The sequence below is a fragment of the Camelina sativa genome, chromosome 8 (genome assembly GCF_000633955.1).
Source record: "Camelina sativa cultivar DH55 chromosome 8, Cs, whole genome shotgun sequence".
Lineage (NCBI taxonomy): Eukaryota > Viridiplantae > Streptophyta > Magnoliopsida > Brassicales > Brassicaceae > Camelina > Camelina sativa.
The window spans coordinates 23,207,557-23,227,027 of NC_025692.1; the positions used below are offsets into that span (position 1 = coordinate 23,207,557).

General features: G+C 36.8%; 6 protein-coding genes and 1 pseudogene across 6 annotated transcripts in view; 5 read left to right on the plus strand and 2 right to left on the minus strand.

Annotated features, from left to right (window-relative positions):
• LOC104708068 lies at nucleotides 1,248-3,984 on the plus strand. The gene is made up of 12 exons (XM_019228825.1): nucleotides 1,248-1,431; nucleotides 1,720-1,783; nucleotides 1,921-2,057; nucleotides 2,233-2,344; nucleotides 2,465-2,567; nucleotides 2,666-2,747; nucleotides 2,841-2,933; nucleotides 3,080-3,144; nucleotides 3,233-3,245; nucleotides 3,333-3,413; nucleotides 3,497-3,605; nucleotides 3,692-3,984. Exons 1-12 carry the CDS (start codon nucleotides 1,303-1,305, stop codon nucleotides 3,781-3,783), a joined length of 1,080 nt encoding a protein of 359 aa, XP_019084370.1. The 5' UTR covers nucleotides 1,248-1,302; the 3' UTR covers nucleotides 3,784-3,984.
• LOC104709853 (F-box protein At5g10340-like) lies at nucleotides 4,173-5,419 on the minus strand. Its single transcript, XM_010426404.2, has 2 exons — nucleotides 5,414-5,419; nucleotides 4,173-5,336 (listed from the first exon to the last, which is right to left on the minus strand). Exons 1-2 carry the CDS (start codon nucleotides 5,417-5,419, stop codon nucleotides 4,173-4,175), a joined length of 1,170 nt encoding a protein of 389 aa, XP_010424706.2.
• LOC104708067 lies at nucleotides 5,519-8,287 on the plus strand (annotated as a pseudogene).
• Nucleotides 9,909-10,977, plus strand: LOC104708069 (EPIDERMAL PATTERNING FACTOR-like protein 1). The gene is made up of 2 exons (XM_010424554.1): nucleotides 9,909-10,323; nucleotides 10,435-10,977. The coding sequence occupies exons 1-2, from the start codon at nucleotides 10,210-10,212 to the stop codon at nucleotides 10,690-10,692; spliced, it is 372 nt and encodes a 123-aa protein (XP_010422856.1). The 5' UTR covers nucleotides 9,909-10,209; the 3' UTR covers nucleotides 10,693-10,977.
• On the minus strand, nucleotides 11,543-12,721 carry LOC104708070 (alpha-hydroxynitrile lyase). Its single transcript, XM_010424555.2, has 3 exons — nucleotides 12,296-12,721; nucleotides 12,057-12,188; nucleotides 11,543-11,902 (listed from the first exon to the last, which is right to left on the minus strand). The coding sequence occupies exons 1-3, from the start codon at nucleotides 12,656-12,658 to the stop codon at nucleotides 11,621-11,623; spliced, it is 777 nt and encodes a 258-aa protein (XP_010422857.1). The 5' UTR covers nucleotides 12,659-12,721; the 3' UTR covers nucleotides 11,543-11,620.
• LOC109125980 lies at nucleotides 12,999-14,363 on the plus strand. Its single transcript, XM_019228826.1, has one exon. It carries the CDS (start codon nucleotides 13,467-13,469, stop codon nucleotides 14,361-14,363), a length of 897 nt encoding a protein of 298 aa, XP_019084371.1. The 5' UTR covers nucleotides 12,999-13,466.
• Nucleotides 16,204-19,471, plus strand: part of LOC104709854 (probable LRR receptor-like serine/threonine-protein kinase At5g10290) — a 4,593-nt gene continuing 1,325 nt past the window's right edge. Inside the window, exons 1-10 of the mRNA XM_010426405.1 lie at nucleotides 16,204-16,269; nucleotides 16,330-16,517; nucleotides 16,611-16,682; nucleotides 16,783-16,926; nucleotides 17,031-17,102; nucleotides 17,190-17,255; nucleotides 18,024-18,094; nucleotides 18,192-18,332; nucleotides 18,430-19,166; nucleotides 19,257-19,469. Coding sequence (XP_010424707.1) covers nucleotides 16,204-16,269; nucleotides 16,330-16,517; nucleotides 16,611-16,682; nucleotides 16,783-16,926; nucleotides 17,031-17,102; nucleotides 17,190-17,255; nucleotides 18,024-18,094; nucleotides 18,192-18,332; nucleotides 18,430-19,166; nucleotides 19,257-19,469 — 1,770 coding nt within the window. The remainder of the gene's footprint in view (nucleotides 16,270-16,329; nucleotides 16,518-16,610; nucleotides 16,683-16,782; nucleotides 16,927-17,030; nucleotides 17,103-17,189; nucleotides 17,256-18,023; nucleotides 18,095-18,191; nucleotides 18,333-18,429; nucleotides 19,167-19,256; nucleotides 19,470-19,471) is intronic.

Below are 19,471 nucleotides of genomic sequence, written 5' to 3' on the forward strand. Positions count from 1 at the left end.
TTTTCAAGTTAGGTGGTGTCGTACAGAGAAGAAGAAATAAGAAAAATATAGATCTGAATTTTTTGTTAATGGCAATTTGATTGGTTTTGCGGATCTGTAAAATGAAAAAAAAATGAGAGTCGCTGTTGCAACTTGCAAGCAAAAACTTTGGATAAGAAGATCTGAAATTAAATTTACGAATAGATCTGAAAAAAATGAGCGATTGTCATTGCATTTAGACAAGTTTGCGACTACATACATCTTTGAACAACCAAAGCAACCGACAGTACCCACGCTGCATGGGCCATGACTTGTTAGATCTCGAGACCATATATATATTCCTCCCTCTATATATTTCGATTCTTTATCATATACATCTACATTCAATTCATTTATTAAACTAATTTCATATTTTTTCTAAAATTGAATTATACTAGCAAGTTGAAAAAGACCATATTTATTAAAAATGAAGTGAAGTGAACAACCATATTTGCGTTTTGAGATTGAAAAGTACAGGTACCAACAGTAGCGGATCTAGAAAATACTTTTATCGGTGGCACCAATTTTAAATTATAAAAACTAAATAAAATATTTAAAAATCATATCTTATAAATATACTATAAATAGTATCAACTCTTTACCATAGTTTTGCCGAGATAAAAAATACAAAAATATTTGAAATAAAAATAAAAAACTAATTATCATCAATTTTATTTTATTTCTATTAAAGTTGATTCAGGTAATAAATAAAACAATAACATAGAAACAAATTATTTGAATATAATATTTTGCGTCTAACGAGAAAAAAGAAAGGTGAAGAGTTATGCACATCTCAAATTTAATTTTTTGTTTGTAATACAATAAAAATATGAATTTGTAATATATTTGTGCCAACTAAATAGGCTTATAAATATTATTACAAGGAATTAGTGAGTCATTCCTTGTGGCAAATATTATTACAATGAATTAGTGTGCCAACTAAATAGGCTTATAAATATTACTTTACAAGGAAAAATTGGCTTATAAATATTATTACAAGAAATATATTTTTACTAACACAGAAGTCAAAGGTGAGTATAAAGTAAAATAACAGAAACATTCAATATATTTTTAGCAGGTGCATAAATATAAATAGCTCTAACTTCTAAAATTTTGACCATGGCAACTGCCCCACTTTACAGTAACGTGGGTCCGCCCTTGCGTACCAATCTGTAAAAATTGTTAAAAGTAGGTGCAACAAAACGAAGATATCTAAAACATCCTATATATCCTATAGATACGGGTTTTGGGTGTCTCTCTACAGACCGAAAAAATTTAAAAAAAATGGCGGCATTATCATCTCATCTCTTCTTAGCACTCCCTTCGATGCGTCTCCGTACACCTCCTCCAGCTGCACCAAACCGGAACCGAGTTCGTGTTCTTGCTAAATCATGCTCGGAGAACAAAACGCAGGTTAATAATCTAACTTGGCCTTTCTTCGTGCAATACTAATTTGTAGCAGCTGCATAAAAGTTTCAACTGATTGCTTCGACTTTGTTATTGTTTTAATTTTGCTGACTTGATTGGTCACATTCTCTAGTTGCTATTGTGTTAAAGAAAGAAACTTGACAAATCTGAGTATTTCCTTTTTGATCGATTGAAACTATTCCTACCTAAAGTTAGTTTTTTTTTCTTGCCGTTTTCAATGAACCCTAAGATTATATCACCTCTTTCAAAGTGTGCTGCTTTCCTTACGTGTAGATCTCAGTCCTAGAAGAGATATCCAAGTCACTTGATGAAGCTAAACCAGTCAAAACAAGCTCAGGTTTTACTACTTAATCCCCCTTTTGTAGTTATTATCTTTCGTTTTAGTTGAGATAATGATGTCCCAAACACATGTCAAATCGCTGTAATATGGTATTCTTAATGTGAACTTTGGGTGATTATTGTATTTCGATGCAGCAGAGCCCCAAAAGAGTAATGTGAAGAGGAGTGGCATGGACAATGTTGATCCTCACACATCACAGAAACACCAAGATGTCGTGGCAATGGTCGGGCTAGATGCAATGAAAAGAGCAAACTCTACACTTGAGGATTTCGTAAGTTTTTTCTTCTTACACAAATGCATTGCTGTTCTCTGTCTTGACTGGTTGAGTTGTGTAGATATCATATAAATTAGGAAGAATGAACTTGTTTCGTGAATCATGCAAGTGTTCTGTCTCATGCTTTCTGAATTTTGTTGTGTTAGTAACTGTCATATACATCCTGTTGCAGTTCAGGTCTTATTTCCTGTTCCATCGGTTGGATATTAACGAACCACAGTCAATATTCAGATATTTACCCGTGCTTTCATTCACAGAGAGTTACATATATCAGGTTATAATTTGTTCACTTCTGTTGTTTTCTTTGTTAAGTTAACGTGCAACTGCAACAATGAAAATGTAAGCTGAATCTAAGAAATTCAGATCTTTGTTTGTTTCTGTAGATTGATGTTCTTAATGAGAAGATAGTGAATATGGATGGAATGCTGAATCACGAGCTTTGTTTGAAGCGGATCCACTGAAGCCTCTTGAAGATCTGCTTGAACGTGAGGGTCTTTTGACACAAAGGTATTTCCTTGCTTCAACTTCTCCTTTTCTTCTTACTGTTTTATTAGGAAAGGGACAAACATAGACACTAATCGTTGTTAATTTGTTGCATGAATTAGAATACAACAAGAGTTTAAGTCAGGTGAAGAGTATTGGGCTTTAGAAAGAGAGCTTTGTCATGCTCTTTCAAACAAAGACAAGGTGTCTGCTTCAGTTTATATTGTTGTCAAACAATGTGATGTTTGTTTTTTTTGCAATACATTTTGCTCATGGTTTCCATCTGTTTCTTTTTAGATTTGTCTAGAAGATGTGATGAGAGCAATTCATTTAAAGTCTTTTGATTACCGGGTGTTGAGTCTTCTACTATACAAGTTGAGAGGAGAAGAGGTATTACATTGACGTGCCTTGTTTTTTTTTTGTTTTAATGTGAAGTCATAATCAATCTAAGAATTCCACTTGTAGTGTCTGATGCATATAGATTGAAATTGTATTTAATATATGTCTTCTCTTCTTTCTTTGGAACTTTGGAAAAGGTGAATGAGTTGCATATGGACTTCTCGTCAGTATCAGAATTCCTGGTGGAAATAGCAGATGATCTGTAAGTTTAAACCTCTCCATATATTCCACAAACACAAAGCTTGAAATCTTTCAGAATCTGAGTGGTTTTCCAACTTTTACTTTCGCAGGTTCGATTACGAGGTTAGGAAACCTTCTAAGAACTCCTCCATGCATGTGTCTGTCAGCATATGATCTTTACTGATGAGACTCGATCTGGTTTTCTTGTAGGACGATGTGCTTGAGAACAATTTCAATGTATTATGTATGTTTGTGGGAATGTTCGGCGCATCGAATGCCCCCACTGAACTGGTAAAAAGAAACATTAGATACTGCAATCAATCAACGTTTCTCTCTGAAAAATGTATCAAAAGCTCATTGGTTTGTTCTCACAGGCGAAGCAGATATCAGAAGCTGAAGTGAAGTATGAAGAGATAAAGAAATCCTTGGATCCACATTTGTCTTCAAAGTACCAAAGAAGCTGTGAAGAATCTACTAAAGCAGGTACCAAAAGTTAGATACAATATCTTTTCAAATTCGTTGTCATGGTTCTTGTAATTTAGACTTTCATCGAAAACGAGTTTGATCAGGTGGGAAAATATCTGGTAATTCGGTGGGAACATGGAATATACCGGCGGTTATCTCCGACGAAGAAGCATACCGAGCTGCTGCTCAACGGTGAAAAAAAAAAAAAAAGACAGTTGTTATAAATGTTGGGTTTGACAAAGTCTGAAGATGAATAAGTCAAGCGAATTTGAATAAGTAAACTCTGTTAGAGTCTGTTTCCGTTTTTTATTCCTGCAGTTTCTCTTTCAATTATTGTAAGGCTTCTATAAAAGCTGGAATTCTCTTTTGATTCTCTATATACCAAGTATTCAGACTATTCAAGCAAGTAAACTGTTCTGATTTCCTTTATCTGGTATCAGAGGAAAAGATAGTTTGAGAGGAAAAACATCACAAGAGAGAATGGGAGACGCTGGAAATAAGGGAGCAAATAATTTTTTAGAAACTAAGATAGTTTGAGGCAAATAATCAAGTTTACAAAAAAAATGTCAAAGAAGAAAACCAAGTTTACAAAATAGAGACTAAACTCGGGAAATAACAAACACCGCCGCATGCAGCGAGTTTAGATGTGTAAGCAAAATCATAAGATTTGGTTTTGGGATCATGTGTTACCAATGCAACCCTAGATTCACGATTATAGAACAATAACTTGTCCTTGTCCAAAACAGCTAGAGGTGCGAGTGCCTTAATGTGCCACGGAAACAAAGACGAAGTGATAGTGAGATCTATGGAAAACATTTTCTTCCATGTCTTGTGGTCTGAATCATCCAACGACCAAATGACTTGGTTGGGCCATTTTTCCTCGGATACGCACAAACGACCCTTGAGGTTGCACATGACGATCTTGAATTCATCAGAGACATGGAGAAAGGGAGCTTTAGTCACGACTTGGAAAGTTTCGGTGTGGAGATCCATAGACAAAACCATAGTTTCGCCCTCTTGCGAGAAGGCAGTGAACCAATGAAGAGACCCATCTACGTAAACAGGAGCTTGGGTGTGAAGAATCAGATGAGGGGACGAAGGGACAAGGTACCTCCAAGCGTTTGTGGCGCCGAAATCAAAAACTTCACAAGTAGTAGCCTGGTCGTTAAGGCCTAACTCAGCGGAGTTATACAACCAAACATGCTTGTATGTGCCACTGGATTTGTCTTTACCAAATCCAGGAGAAGGGTATGGGACTTCAAACCACTCGTCTCTCTCTCTGTTCTCGGCAGCGACTAGTTGATAGTTGCATCTAGGGATAGTTCGATGCCAGCGAGTGGTGGGATTGACGACGATACTGGGTAGTCTAAAGAACTCGTAGAGGCAGATCAGACCATCACAACTAGTATTGCAAACGTCGTATGTCTTGTCCTCCCAAGGAGTAGGGATCTGAACAGAAAGTGATGACTGCACCACCAACGTTCTCATAGCTTCAAATCTTGGATCTGGCTGGTGAGCAGAAGGAGCATATAAGGACACCAAAAGCACAAGTGGATCTCTTGGTTGGCTTTGGCTACCATGGTGGATCAACTGCTTTTCTTTGAAAGAGGGGGTTCGGGTGGTAGATCTCCATTGCTTGGATACAGACTTGAACTTGAGGAGGGTTTTAACATCAAGCCTCTTCATAATATGATGCTCTATCACATCGTGTGGTATCAACAACTCTTCCATACTTGTCTCTGTCTCTGTCTGAAATCTTGAATGATTGAAGAATTGAGGAGAGGTGTCAATATATATATATATATATATGATTTGCTTTATGTTACTCCCATTCCAACTAGGAACCGGGAAACACCAACCAAAAAAAAAAAAAAAAAAATTAGATTTTTAATTTTAATTTAAAATTGAAAGTTGAATTTGTTATACAAAACAAGGATTTGCACGAGACGAGTAATTAAAGTCCGAATCGATTTTGTAAAAGTCTAAATTTTTTTAATGGAAGAGCTAAAGCGACTGGAGAAGACTCAGAGTGTTGTATCAGCCATTACTTCTCACGGTTTGCTTTCTTCTTCTTCCGATTCAGCTTCTTCTTCTTCTCGCTTCCTCTCCAATCTCGTCCTTTTCCTGGTAAACGATATAAAAGTCCCAAGTCTTTTGGAGTTTTTTACACTCTTAGGTTTCTCCTCGCTGAAAAGAATCTTTAATGTTTTCATTCTTCTTTCAAGGTACAACCATGCGACGAACTCGATATAGATTCGAAACTGGCTCTGGTCTCTGAATTCCTACCTAAAGTTAGTTTTTTTTCTTGCTCTTTTCAATGAACCCTAAGATTATACCACCTCTTTCAAAGTGTGCTGCTTTCATTACGTTTAGATCTCAGGACCTTTCCTAGAAGAGATATCCAAGTCACTTGAGCTTGACGATGAAGCTGAACCAGTAGTCAAAACAAGCTCAGGTTTTAGTACTCAATCCCCTTTTTGTAGTTATAATCTTTCGTTTTAGTTGAGATAATGATGTCCCAAACACATGTCAAATCGCTCTAATATGGTATTCTTAGTGTGAACCTTTGGGTGATTATTGTATTTCGATGCAGCAGAGTCCCAAAAGAGTTATGTGAAGAGGAGTGGCATGGACAATGTTGATCCTCACACATCACAGAAGCACCAAGATGTCGTGGCAATGGTTGGGCTAGATGCAATGAAAAGAGCAAACTCTACACTTGAGGATTTCGTAAGTTTTTGCTTCTTACACAAATGCGTCGCTATTCTCTGTCTTGACTGGTTGAGTTAGCTAATCAAAGATAACAGGATCAGGTTGTGTAGACATACGAATTAGGAAGAATGAACTTGCTTTGTGAATTATGCAACTGTTCTGTCTCATGATTTCTGAATTTTTTTGTGTTAGTAACTGTCACATATCCTGTTGCAGTCCAGGTCTTATTTCATGTTCCATCGGTTGGATATTAACGAACCACAGTCAATATTCAGATATTTACCCGTGCTTTCATTCACAGAGAGTTACATATATCAGGTTATAATTTGTTCACTTCTGTTGTTTTCTTTGTTAAGTTAACGTGCAACTGCAACAATGAAAATGTAAGCTGAATCTAAGAAATTCAGATCTTTGTTTGTTTCTGTAGATTGATGTTCTTAATGAGAAGATAGTCAGTGAATATGGATGGAATGCTGAATCACGAGCTTTGTTTGAAGCGGATCCACTGAAGCCTCTTGAAGATCTGCTTGAACGTGAGGGTCTTTTGACACAAAGGTATTTCCTTGCTTCAACTTCTCCTTTTCTTCTTACTGTTTTATTAGGAAAGGGACAAACATAGACACTAATCGTTGTTAATTTGTTGCATGAATTAGAATACATCAAGAGTTTAAGTCAGGTGAAGAGTATTGGGGGTTAGAAAGAAAGCTTTGTCATGCTCTTTCAAACAAAGACAAGGTGTCTGCTTCAGTTTATACTTTATATTGTTGTCAAACAATGTGCTGTTTGTTTTTAGCAATTCATTTTGCTCATGGTTTCCATCTGTATCTTGACAGATTTGTTTAGAAGATGTGATGTGAGCAATTAATTTGAAGTCTTTTGATTACCGGGTGTTGAATCTTCTACTATACAAGCTGAGAGGAGAAGAGGTAGTACATTGATGACGTGCGTTGTTTTCTTTTTAATGTGAAGTCATACTCAATCTAATTCCACTTTTAGTATCTGATGCATTGGAATTGTATATGATATATGTCTTCTCTTCTTTCTTTGGAAAAGGTGAATGAGTTGCATATGGACTTCTTGTCAATATCAGAATTCCTGGTGGAAGTAGCAGATGATCTGTAAGTTTAAAACCTCTCCATTTATACCACAAACACAAAGCTTGAAATCTTTCAGAATCTGAGTGGTTTTCAACTTCACTTTTGCAGGTTCGATTACGAGGTCAGGAAACCCTTGTAAGAACTCCCTAACGTCATCACGATCTCTACTGATGAGACTCGATCTGGTTTTCTTGTAGGACGATGTGCTTGAGAACAATTTCAATGTATTACGTATGTTTGTGGGAATGTTCGGCTCATCGAATGCCCCCACTGAACTGGTTAAAAGAAACGTTAACTACTGCAATCAATCAAACGTTTCCGTCTGAAAACTGTATCAAAAACTCATTGGTTTGTTCTCACAGGCGAAGCGGATATCAGAAGCTGAAGAGAAGTATGAAGAGATAAAGAAATCCTTGGATCCACATTTGTCTTCAAAGTACCAAAGAAGATGTGAAGAAGCTACTAAAGAAGGTACCAAAAGTTAGTTACAATATCTTTTCAAATTCGTTGTTATGGTTCTTGTTTAGACTTTAATCAAAAAGGAGTTTTGAATCAGGTGGGAAAACATCTGGTCATTCGCTGGGAACATGGAACATACCGGCGGTTATCTCCGACGAAGAAGCATACCGAGCTGCTGCTCAACGGTAAAACCCAAAAAAGAAGAAGACAGTTGTAATAAAACCGGGATTTAAGTTAAGGTTGTACACCGGAGTAAACCGGGAAATTTTTTAATTGTATCCTTGACCGAGACAAGGAATAAGTGACGAAAACATTATTAGGCCGTAGTAGGATCTTTTCTGACTACATCTGAACCGTCTAAAGTACAAATAGGGTAGACGAGTTGTGACCGAAAGTATCAAAAGGAGACAAAAGCCCTTGACTCTTTTATTATTGGATCATGTAATAAAAACATTTTCAGTTTTTTTTTTTTTTTTTGGTATTTCTCCGGCGGTCTCGTTGTCTTACTGTGAAAGTGTGAAAGTCTTCTCTTTCTGAAGATTTATATATATATTTTTATAACTTCAATTTATTTTCTGAAATAATAATGTTATAAGGAAAAATAAATGAAATGCGACAAATCAGGTAACGTGGAAAAGGATAGTCACTGATCGAATCACGCGGTTCCACGGAACGTTAGTTTCACAGCCTTCCTTTCGTGTATTGTTTATTTTCCAATCTCTTGTTTCAACTTTATATATATTGATTTGATTGATATTTTAATTCTTTTTACAAAAAAAAAAAAGGATATGGCCAAATTTCACGGGTTTAAAAATATTCTCTGTTTTTTCTCTGATCAAATAAGCTTTTTGTGTTTTTTTTTTAACTTGTTTAAATTTACTCGTTTATTACATTTTATATTTTCAAGAGGTAATACCAAAAAGTCGATGGTGGCAATAAATTGTAACCAAAATTCTCCAGTGTTTAATGATTCATCTAATGGTCCATGGACCATTCCAAAATTGTACTACTCCTTTCAATTATCGTGTCTATTCAAAACACTCAGCTAATTTTTTTTTAAAAAGTAATAATTCTAGTGGTTACTTGTACTGTACTTTTTTATTCAAACCAAAAAAGAAGTATAAAAGAATCATTACTTTCAGAAGAACTAATATTTTCTAAAAATGATAAAAATGTCACATAAAGTACTAGATATACGAATAGTAAAATGTATTAAAAGAAGGAGAAAACGATACTGCGAAAAAAATTGTTGGAAAACAGCAGCAGAAAGAGACATGGGATTATATAATACTCCAAGAAAGGGCACAGATGCTCTCTCTCACATTTAATTACATTGTAAGATTTGTTCAACTTATTTAATTGAATGCAGTCAAAAATGTGGCAACCTTCTACTTCTTCGTCTTCATTTATTGCTCTTGGTAAGATCTTTACCTCTTTTTCTCATTTTGTTCAATAATCAAACCTCAGTCAAACTTGTGATGTTTACTACTATTACTACTCAGTAATTTCTCTATTCGTTTTACTATTTTCTGATGATAAAAGGAAACCCCATTTTCCCTATTCGTTTACTATTTTCTCATGTTAAAAGGAAACCCCAATTTGATGTGTCAGTAAACTAGATACTTACCTGTGAATAAATATGTCATTCAACTCTCTTTTTTAATAACCATTGAACATTCCACTCAAACAATTGGATTATTGGGAAAGCTAGCTTTAGTAATGAGGTTTGGAACCACGAAGCATTTAAGTGTATACCAAAAAAGAAGCATATATATAAGTCCAAACATCTTTGGTATTATCAAGCATGTTGGCATGTTGCTACGCGATAATGTTTCGTAGTTCTAATAACCAACATTAACAAAAATTCAAAGTACAAAATAGTGCATGTTTTGTATCAATACAAAGATCTAAAAAAGAACTGGTCAGAAAACTATAATGAACAATGCAAATAGGTATCCAAAAACAAAAAGAAATGAGAAAAAAAAAAAAAGAATAAATGAAAAGAAAAGAGAAGAAAGATTTGAAGTGACACATAGAAAGAAGGCTACTCTTTCTGAGTCCTCTCCTCTCTGATATGTATCCTCCTATTCTGTCTCTCCCACTCTGTCTTGTTCCTTTCACTCTCCTTTTCCTATTACTATTTTACCCTCCTCCTTCTCTCCCCTTATCTCTCTCTCTCTCCCCTTAACTCACTCATTTAACTTCTGATCCCAAACTCTTCCCTTCTACTTCATCTCTCACTTCCTTCTCTCTCTGTTTTTATTTTAAAAACAAAAACAAAGTCTTGAAATTTCAATAGACCCACATGAAGTTTCCTCTTGTATGGTAATTCTTGAATTCAAATTAAAAAAAAAATGTTTGCTATTTACAAAACTTCCTCTCTTCTTATTCTCTTTCTCTTTGTTCTTCTCATCACTCCACAAGTCTCATCTTTTCTTCAACCCGTCCAACCTCCGGATCCTCCTCAAGTAATCAAACTCATCTTTCTCTCAACTCAATTCCCCAAACCAAACAATCTTTCTCGTTTGATTTGATCTAAAGCGTTTTTTTTTTTTTTTGCTTTTTTGATATATTTTCAGGTAGCTTTGATTGAAGATAAAGCAAGATTAGGATCTACACCACCAAGCTGCCACAACAGATGCAACAACTGCCATCCTTGCATGGCTGTTCAAGTACCCACTCTCCCTACTCGCTCCCGGTTCACACGAGTTAACCCGTTTTCCGGTGGATTCGTACGACCTCCTCCTTCGTCTCTAACCACCGTTCTTGATAAGTACTCTAATTACAAACCTATGGGATGGAAATGTCATTGCAATGGCCACTTTTATAATCCTTAAAAATTCATCTCTCTGGTTTGTGATCTCTCCCACCCCTACTCTGTTTACTTTCTCTTTTTGTTCTTTCTAAAAAAGAAGTTTCTATAATTGATAATTTTGGATTTTTGGGAGCAGAGGTGTGTGTGTTCTTTGGATTCTTTGTAAATGTACGGCTCAATTTGTAAATAATCAAAAACTCTATGATTATTTTGAAATTATATTTTTTGGAGAGACAAATACTACTACTAGCCTGTGTAACTACTTTACTTGCGTCATTCATTTCTTTCAACATTGATTTAATCTTTCTTTTGATTCCTTAACGTTTGCATGTTCACAATTTATTTCATCAGCTTTTTTACAGTTTTTTTTTTTTTTGTTATTATTATTACTGACAGAACCGAACCATTTAGGCTTGTAATTATTTATAACCAAATTACTTCACAATTTCATTTAAATTAATTTTGGAAAGTACTGAATTTAGATTTGATTTGAATGGAACAATACACTGTCAAAATTGATTAATCAATTTTGTCTCACCTGCTTCACTGCCCTACACGTCACTGTTTGAGTCTCCTTCTCGTGAATCCTCTGTAGACCCTTTATCTAAGTAAAGCTTAACTTCGTACAATTATTTACATTACTTTTTTTAAGTTTGCTTCTTTGTACTTATGTGTATCAAAAATAATTATGTACTTATCAATTAACAAAACAACTATGTGTATCAAAAACGTTTTGACCAAGATTGTGTACGAATGGGTAAATGAAGAGTTGATGTTGAGCCCAAAAAAACAACTGTGTATCGGTTAATAATGAAACAAAAATACCTATTTTAATCTTCACAGTGATTTTAAACTTGAAGTGGTTTGTTTTATTGAAATATTTTATTTTTATTAATGTAACCAACAGTGAGTTTTTTAATCGGACTTTTTAGTTTAGTATTATACTATTATTACATGTAATCGGCAGCAATAGCAGAGAGAGTGTTTAAGAGTTGTTGAGGTTTGGAGAGCATCAGCATGTGATCTCCTCCGTCGATCTCGTAGACTTTGGAGACGTTGAAATTATCAATCATCCAACGAATGAAATCGCAAGGAATGGCTTTGTCTTCACTACTCATTACGTAAACTCGTTGCACCGAACCGTAACCTTCCTCGCTAAACTTTTCTTGCTTTGATAGATCCTCTTGGAAAAATGACCCTTGTCTATGCAACATTTTTGCCAGCTCGTAATCCTTCACATTAACCATCTATAACTTATAGTTTCAACTCCTAGCACATTGTATCTCTAGCTACATCTGGCTGGGAGACCGGGACTAAATTAAGTTTGAATGTAGATTTTATTTGTTGTTTTGGCGTAACAAAATTTGAGTTTAGTCGGAATCGTACCTCGATAGGACAGTTTTGGTAAAGACGAGTCTTCATGAATTTTGGTCCCATCTTCATTAAACCCATTGTCCCATTCCTTGTTTGATGAGAAGAAAACTCACAATCTTCCAAACCTCCAGGCAGCTCCATATACTTTGTTATAATCAATTAAGTGGAAAAATAATTTGCATGGTATTGAATTAGTAGCTAGGTAGAATTATAAAAAGTACTAGTATCACAAAATATATTTTTTTGTAAACCTTATCAAGAACGTGAGAGGGCAAGTGGGTTGTGTCGGGCAAGAAGGCGTTGAGGAACACAAGAACCTTGATTTTCGCAGGAAATATGTCGGCGGCTAGAGCAATGTTGATGCCTCCGAAGCTGGATCCAACTAGAATCACCCGTTCATTCTCTGGAAGAGATTTGAGGGTTTCGATCAACGGTTTGGAGTATTCGTCGAAGGTGTTAACGGCCTGGATTGGTCGTGGGTCGATACCGGAGGCGGAGAGTTCGACAGCAGTGACACGGTGGCCGGCGGACTCAAGGAGAGGCTTGAGCTTGTACCAGATCCATGCTCCGTGAAAAGCGTTGTGAACTAACACGAAGTGATGCTTTCTCTCCATAAGTCTCGATCGACGTTTTTTTTTGGTGTCTTGTCAGTTGTGAGTTCTTGCTTGATTTGAGAATAGTTTATATGACGTTATTATATTTTTGGATAAAGTTCATATTCGTTACGTATGTTATGACAATGATATATGTCGAGTGCTTTTTATCAAGTTACGTATTATGTTGTGACAAAGACACATGTCGAGCTCATTGAAATAGAAAGAGGTCGTATTTGTTCATACTTCGAGTTTCATTGGGTTCGACTAAATATATCGTCAGTTGTGTGTTTGATAGATTTGACAACCTACGGACTTTTAAATAAGGAAATTTTATACAACTAAAATACATCATGTTTGCCCTAAAGTCTTTCTCTCCGGCACAAAACCCAAGGCACCGCTCCTTCAACGAAATGGTTTGTTTCTTCCGGCGATGCTTCTCCGTTAATCTCCTCTCCTGACTCGTGTTTGCTAACGTGTGTTCTCTCTTTGATGGATTTTCTTTACCGTTTTCTGGCAAGGTTTTTCATAGGAGATGATTTCCTTGATTCTGTCGACTTCGAGCCATTCTCGTCACTTACCGATGTCTTCGGTCGCCTTCCTCGTCCTGAAGCCCCCTCGTGCACCACCGCCAGAGCCTCCATCTCCGCTGACGCCACCGGAACCACCAGACCCACCGGACCCTCAGATCTATTCTTCCTTTGGTGAATCTCTTGTCCAGCCGCTGAATCTCACTTCCTTCAGAGCAAGTGATTCGCTCAACATCCTTCTCTCCTCCGCCATACCTAGCTTCTGACGCCGGCGAAGCCCCTTCTCCTTCCGACCATTGATGCTTCCCATTGAGCCTCCCTTTGCAAGTTGGGTTGCCCTCACCTTACCTCCCCCGATATTCCCCCAGGTATGCTCTCACTCTTCCTCTAACTCTTCTAAGATGGGAAGGTTTGTGGCTCTGGTTTTGTGGAATTCGGATGTGGCTCTAATGCTGTTTTTCAGCACCCTTATTACTTTGATGCGATCATTTACCGCAGTATGCGGATTCTATCTCGATTTGGCTTTGTTAAAACTTGTCTTGTGCCAGCTTGGACAAAGGCCTTTGAGTTTAGACAACCGACCAGTTCACCTGGTTTATCGGGGCTTTAGTAGCTCTCATATCTCCTTAATGGAGCCTTTTATCCTCCCATATACTTCACTTGTGTTTAGTGGTAGTGTTACAGGGATTATTGTGTTAACCGTTCTGCTTGAAGTAGACGCGGGGATTGTTGTTCAAGACTGTTCTCGTTCAGCTTTTGCTGACTGTTTAATGTTAGTGTCTTTGGAGGCTTTGTTTCCTCCTCCTTATGGTTTCAGCAAGGACTTCATAACTAAAGAAGTTTGCTTTACTGGATGCTCTTGGTTTGATGCTTCTTTGGCTGAACTTCATCTTATCTTCCTGAAATTCCCCCTTGTTTGGAGGGGTTTGGATGCTCGTGACTCGTCGGTATCGCAAGGTTCCTCCTCCCGGATGATGGTCCCCTCTACCTATGTCGTAGAGTTTGTAACCCTTTGGGTTATTATGGATGCGATCTATCAAGAAACTGTTGAGATTGTACTTGTTTGTTGGTCTCTTATGTTCTCTTCTTATGATTTGTATCTTGTCTATCCCTTGTTTTACTATCTTTTGATGGTGTTTTTTTGGCATTTGTTGCCTTCATTTCCTTTGCTTTGGATGTACTTTCTCCTCTATTAGAGGTTGAGACTCTTTAATTTTAATGATAATGAAATGTTTGCCCAAAAAAAAAAAATACATCATGTTTTAGAAGATTTTAAATATATTATTGTATATGAGAATAATGGACTAACACATGTAAAATTTGGCTGTCGCCTGTCGGTATCGGCGATTATGTTGTTGTGGTCAGAGATAAATCACCGTTGAATGCTAATTCTGGCGTGCTACTTATTAAACTAGTCTCTTAAAACCACCGCGGCTGCGTTTTGCGTCATGGTTTCCACCTTTGAGCCTAACCAAGACTGTAGCCAGCCCATGGACCGTCTAACAAAGTGACTAGCTAGTGAGTCTTTTAGTTATGTTTCCTCATTGTATATAGTATGGAGGGCTTTATTGATTCATTGAGCTTTCCCTTAAATTTTTAATGATTCGATGACCTTTTTTCATTAGTCTGCGAAGACAAAATCATAAATAAAAAAAAATCTTATGAAAAGACCATTCCCTTACTATATATCTCTCGGAAGCACTACACAATTAAAGACAAAAATAATACAGTAAAAGAGAAGACTTGACGTTGGTCGTTGCCTCTTATTATTAGGCTTGGTGTTGGTGAGTAGGTGTTTTCTTCACATTAGCTAAATAAATCTGCGTAACAAAAAATGTCGTAATTAATCAGCATATTAGTTTTAAATAATGACACTCGAAAACATCATTATCAAAGTCAATTAAATTAATTTATAATTACAAGTTGCACGCAGAAAAAGCAGTTCCGTGGACCAAAACATTAGCGAGAGTGATAATTGCGATTTGCCAAACGCAAACAAAGTCTACAGAAGAATAAAATCGAAAGAGACAAAGAGCTTTTCACTTCCTCTTTTTTTTTTTTCCTTTCTTTTCTCTGTTTTGTTCTCTCTTTGGTTTGTGTTTCTATTCCCCCGGACTGAATCTTTCCAGCAGCCAGAATTGTTTCCTTTTTTTTTTTGGAAGTTACTTCTTTGGGTACGAGGTTCTTCTCTTCTTCGATTTCTTATGAAGTTTGACAAGATTGGTCACTGATCATGTTCTGGGGGAATTGAGCATGTTCGTGGTTATAAGCAAGCATCCGTTTGACTCTTTTTTTTCCTATGTAAAGTCTCAACCTTTTCAAAATAGTGGACTTTTATCCTTATACCTAATTTGAATACCGGAAAGACTTATTTTTTTTTTTCAGCTAATTTTGGTTGAATTTAGAATATTTTTGATTCACAGCTTCTCTCTGTTATGTGTCAGATCCAGTTAAAGTAAGAAAAATGTGTTTTTTTTTTTTTTTTTTTTTTTTTTTTTTTTTTATCTGATGTTGACAAATGATATCATCTTCTTCTTCCTCTTTTTTGGTTTAGTCGGTCAAATAAATGGTATAAGAAGATTCGGGTCACGTGGTTTTCATGTTTATAAAACCGGCTCCGACCAATTCTTCTTCTTAAATTAGACGGTTTAAGAAGACCAACACTAATCAATTTTTTCATTTTTTTTGGACAACAAAGTACAAAAGATTGGCTCAAACAAACCAATGCATAGGAATATTATTTACACAGGTAACTAAGTACGATAATATGCGAATACGGCGTGCTAAATTATCCGCTTTACCAATCTGAGAGTGAAGGACATTAACCAAAAAAAAAGAAGCATACTCTTCTTTATCCACCTGTATGTCCTCCAAATAAGGCGTAAAAGCTGGCCACTCGGAAGGCGAAGACACCATCTTCACTAAATCGGAGCAGTCGGTGAGGAAAACAACAGATTGATTATCCGCTCCAATCATACAGCGCATAGCCCACATAAGGGCTTCAATCTCGGCATGAAGAGGAGATAGACTACGACGATGATTGGAAGCACCCATAGTAGGGACATCACCCCAGGGCGAAGTACAAAACCATCCTCTACNTATGTTAATGGCTCTGTTCTCTCATTTCTTAGCTTTTCTTGTGTAGATTTCTGAGCTTGTCAGGTTCCTTTAAACATTTATGAGACTAACTCTCTGATTCTTTGCTTTTCCGATTCAGGGGATGCACTGTTTGCGTTGAGGATCTCGTTACGTGCATTGCCAAATCAGCTAAGTGACTGGAACCAGAATCAAGTTAATCCTTGCACTTGGTCCCAAGTGATCTGTGATGACAAAAACTTGGTTACTTCTCTGTAAGTTTTAATGATGACTCTGAATTAGTTAAATGTTGTTTTCCAAGTGTGTGTGGGAGATGATTTTATATTCATGGCATTTGTGATTTGCAGTACGTTGTCAGACATGAATTTCTCTGGAACCTTGTCTTCAAGATTAGGAGTACTAGAAAATCTCAAGACTCTGTGAGTGTCCTAGATTTTGACCTCTCTTTTTGTATGATATCTCCTAGAAGAAGTATAACTTATTTTGTTATGAACATTTCGTCGTTGTTTTTGTATGCAGTACTTTAAAGGGAAATGGAATTACGGGTGAAATACCAGAAGACTTTGGAAATCTGACTAGCTTGACCAGTTTGGATTTGGAGGACAATGAGCTAACTGGTCGTATACCGTCCTCTATTGGTAATCTCAAGAAACTTCAGTTCTTGTAAGTAGTTCTGCCTCCTAACGCTGTTAAATCTTGGACATGTTTTAAAACATACATAGATAAGGATCACTCATGTTTTTGTTCACCGTGTATGGGTTAAACAGGACCTTGAGTAGAAACAAACTTAATGGGACTATTCCGGAGTCACTCACGGGTCTTCCAAACCTGTTAAATCTGTAAGTTACTGTACTCCTTGTATATTCTTATCATCTTTTGTTGGAAGTGTTTTATCTTAATTTCATTGTTTGAAACTACGTTTGTAGGCTGCTTGATTCCAATAGTCTCACTGGCCAGATTCCTCAACGTCTTTTTGAGATCCCAAAATACAAGTATGTTTGACTACTTTAGGTTAAATCTGAAATTTTCATTTCTTTAGCTGTAATCTGATCTGGTTCNTGGAACCTTGTCTTCAAGATTAGGAGTACTAGAAAATCTCAAGACTCTGTGAGTGTCCTAGATTTTGACCTCTCTTTTTGTATGATATCTCCTAGAAGAAGTATAACTTATTTTGTTATGAACATTTCGTCGTTGTTTTTGTATGCAGTACTTTAAAGGGAAATGGAATTACGGGTGAAATACCAGAAGACTTTGGAAATCTGACTAGCTTGACCAGTTTGGATTTGGAGGACAATGAGCTAACTGGTCGTATACCGTCCTCTATTGGTAATCTCAAGAAACTTCAGTTCTTGTAAGTAGTTCTGCCTCCTAACGCTGTTAAATCTTGGACATGTTTTAAAACATACATAGATAAGGATCACTCATGTTTTTGTTCACCGTGTATGGGTTAAACAGGACCTTGAGTAGAAACAAACTTAATGGGACTATTCCGGAGTCACTCACGGGTCTTCCAAACCTGTTAAATCTGTAAGTTACTGTACTCCTTGTATATGCTTATCATCTTTTGTTGGAAGTATTTTTGTCTTAATTTCATTGTTTGAAACTACGTTTGTAGGCTGCTTGATTCCAATAGTCTCACTGGCCAGATTCCTCAACGTCTATTTGAGATCCCAAAATACAAGTATGTTTGACTACTTTAGGTTAAATCTGAAATTTTCATTTCTTTAGCTGTAATCTGATCTGGTTCTAATCGCCTATAGTTTCACGTCAAACAACTTGAATTGTGGTGGTCGTCAACCTCACCCTTGTGTATCTGAGGTTGCCCATTCAGGTAACTACATTACTTACCGCATTTTCTTAGTTTTCAACTGATTCAAAAGTGTGTGAGAATTCTAAATCTGCTTGAAACATTTAATCTATGGTGATAGGTGGTTCAAGCAAGCCAAAAACTGGCATTATTGCTGGAGTTGTTGCCGGAGTTACAGTTATTCTCTTTGGAATCTTGTTGTTTCTGTTCTGCAAGGATAGGCATAAAGGATATAGACGTGATGTGTTTGTGGATGTTGCAGGTCTGTAATATAAGTACAGGGAAACCTTTCTTATGCATTGATATGCACATTTGTGGAAGAAAGAGTTTATAATCTTCAAACTTTACTATTGTTTCAGGTGAAGTGGACAGGAGAATTGCATTTGGGCAGTTAAAAAGATTTGCATGGAGAGAGCTCCAATTGGCAACAGATAACTTCAGCGAAAAGAATGTGCTCGGACAAGGAGGGTTTGGGAAAGTTTACAAAGGAGTGCTTCCGGATAACACCAAAGTTGCTGTGAAGAGGTTAACGGATTTTGAAAGTCCTGGTGGAGATGCTGCATTCCAGAGAGAAGTGGAGATGATAAGTGTAGCTGTTCATAGGAATCTACTGCGTCTTATCGGTTTCTGCACCACTCAAACAGAACGTCTTTTGGTTTATCCCTTCATGCAGAATCTAAGTCTTGCACATCGTCTCAGAGAGCTTAAAGCTGGCGACCCGGTTTTAGACTGGGAGACGAGGAAACGGATTGCCTTAGGAGCAGCGCGTGGTTTTGAGTATCTTCACGAGCATTGCAATCCGAAGATCATACATCGTGATGTGAAAGCAGCAAACGTGTTACTAGATGAAGATTTTGAAGCAGTGGTTGGTGATTTTGGTTTAGCCAAGTTAGTAGATGTTAGAAGGACTAATGTGACAACTCAAGTTCGAGGAACGATGGGTCACATTGCACCAGAATATCTATCCACAGGGAAGTCATCAGAGAGAACTGATGTTTTCGGGTATGGAATTATGCTTCTTGAGCTCGTTACAGGACAACGCGCAATTGACTTTTCGCGTTTGGAGGAAGAAGATGATGTCTTGTTACTTGACCACGTATGTATGATCGAATAATCCCACATCGAAGTAGCTTCTCTCAAGCTTTATATACCATAATCTTTTTTTGGTGTTTTTTGAATTGGACAGGTGAAGAAACTGGAAAGAGAGAAGAGATTGGGAGCAATTGTAGATAAGAATTTGGATGGAGAGTATATAAAAGAAGAAGTAGAGATGATGATACAAGTGGCTTTGCTTTGTACACAAGGTTCACCTGAAGACCGACCAGTGATGTCGGAAGTTGTAAGGATGTTAGAAGGAGAAGGGCTTGCAGAGAGATGGGAAGAGTGGCAAAACGTGGAAGT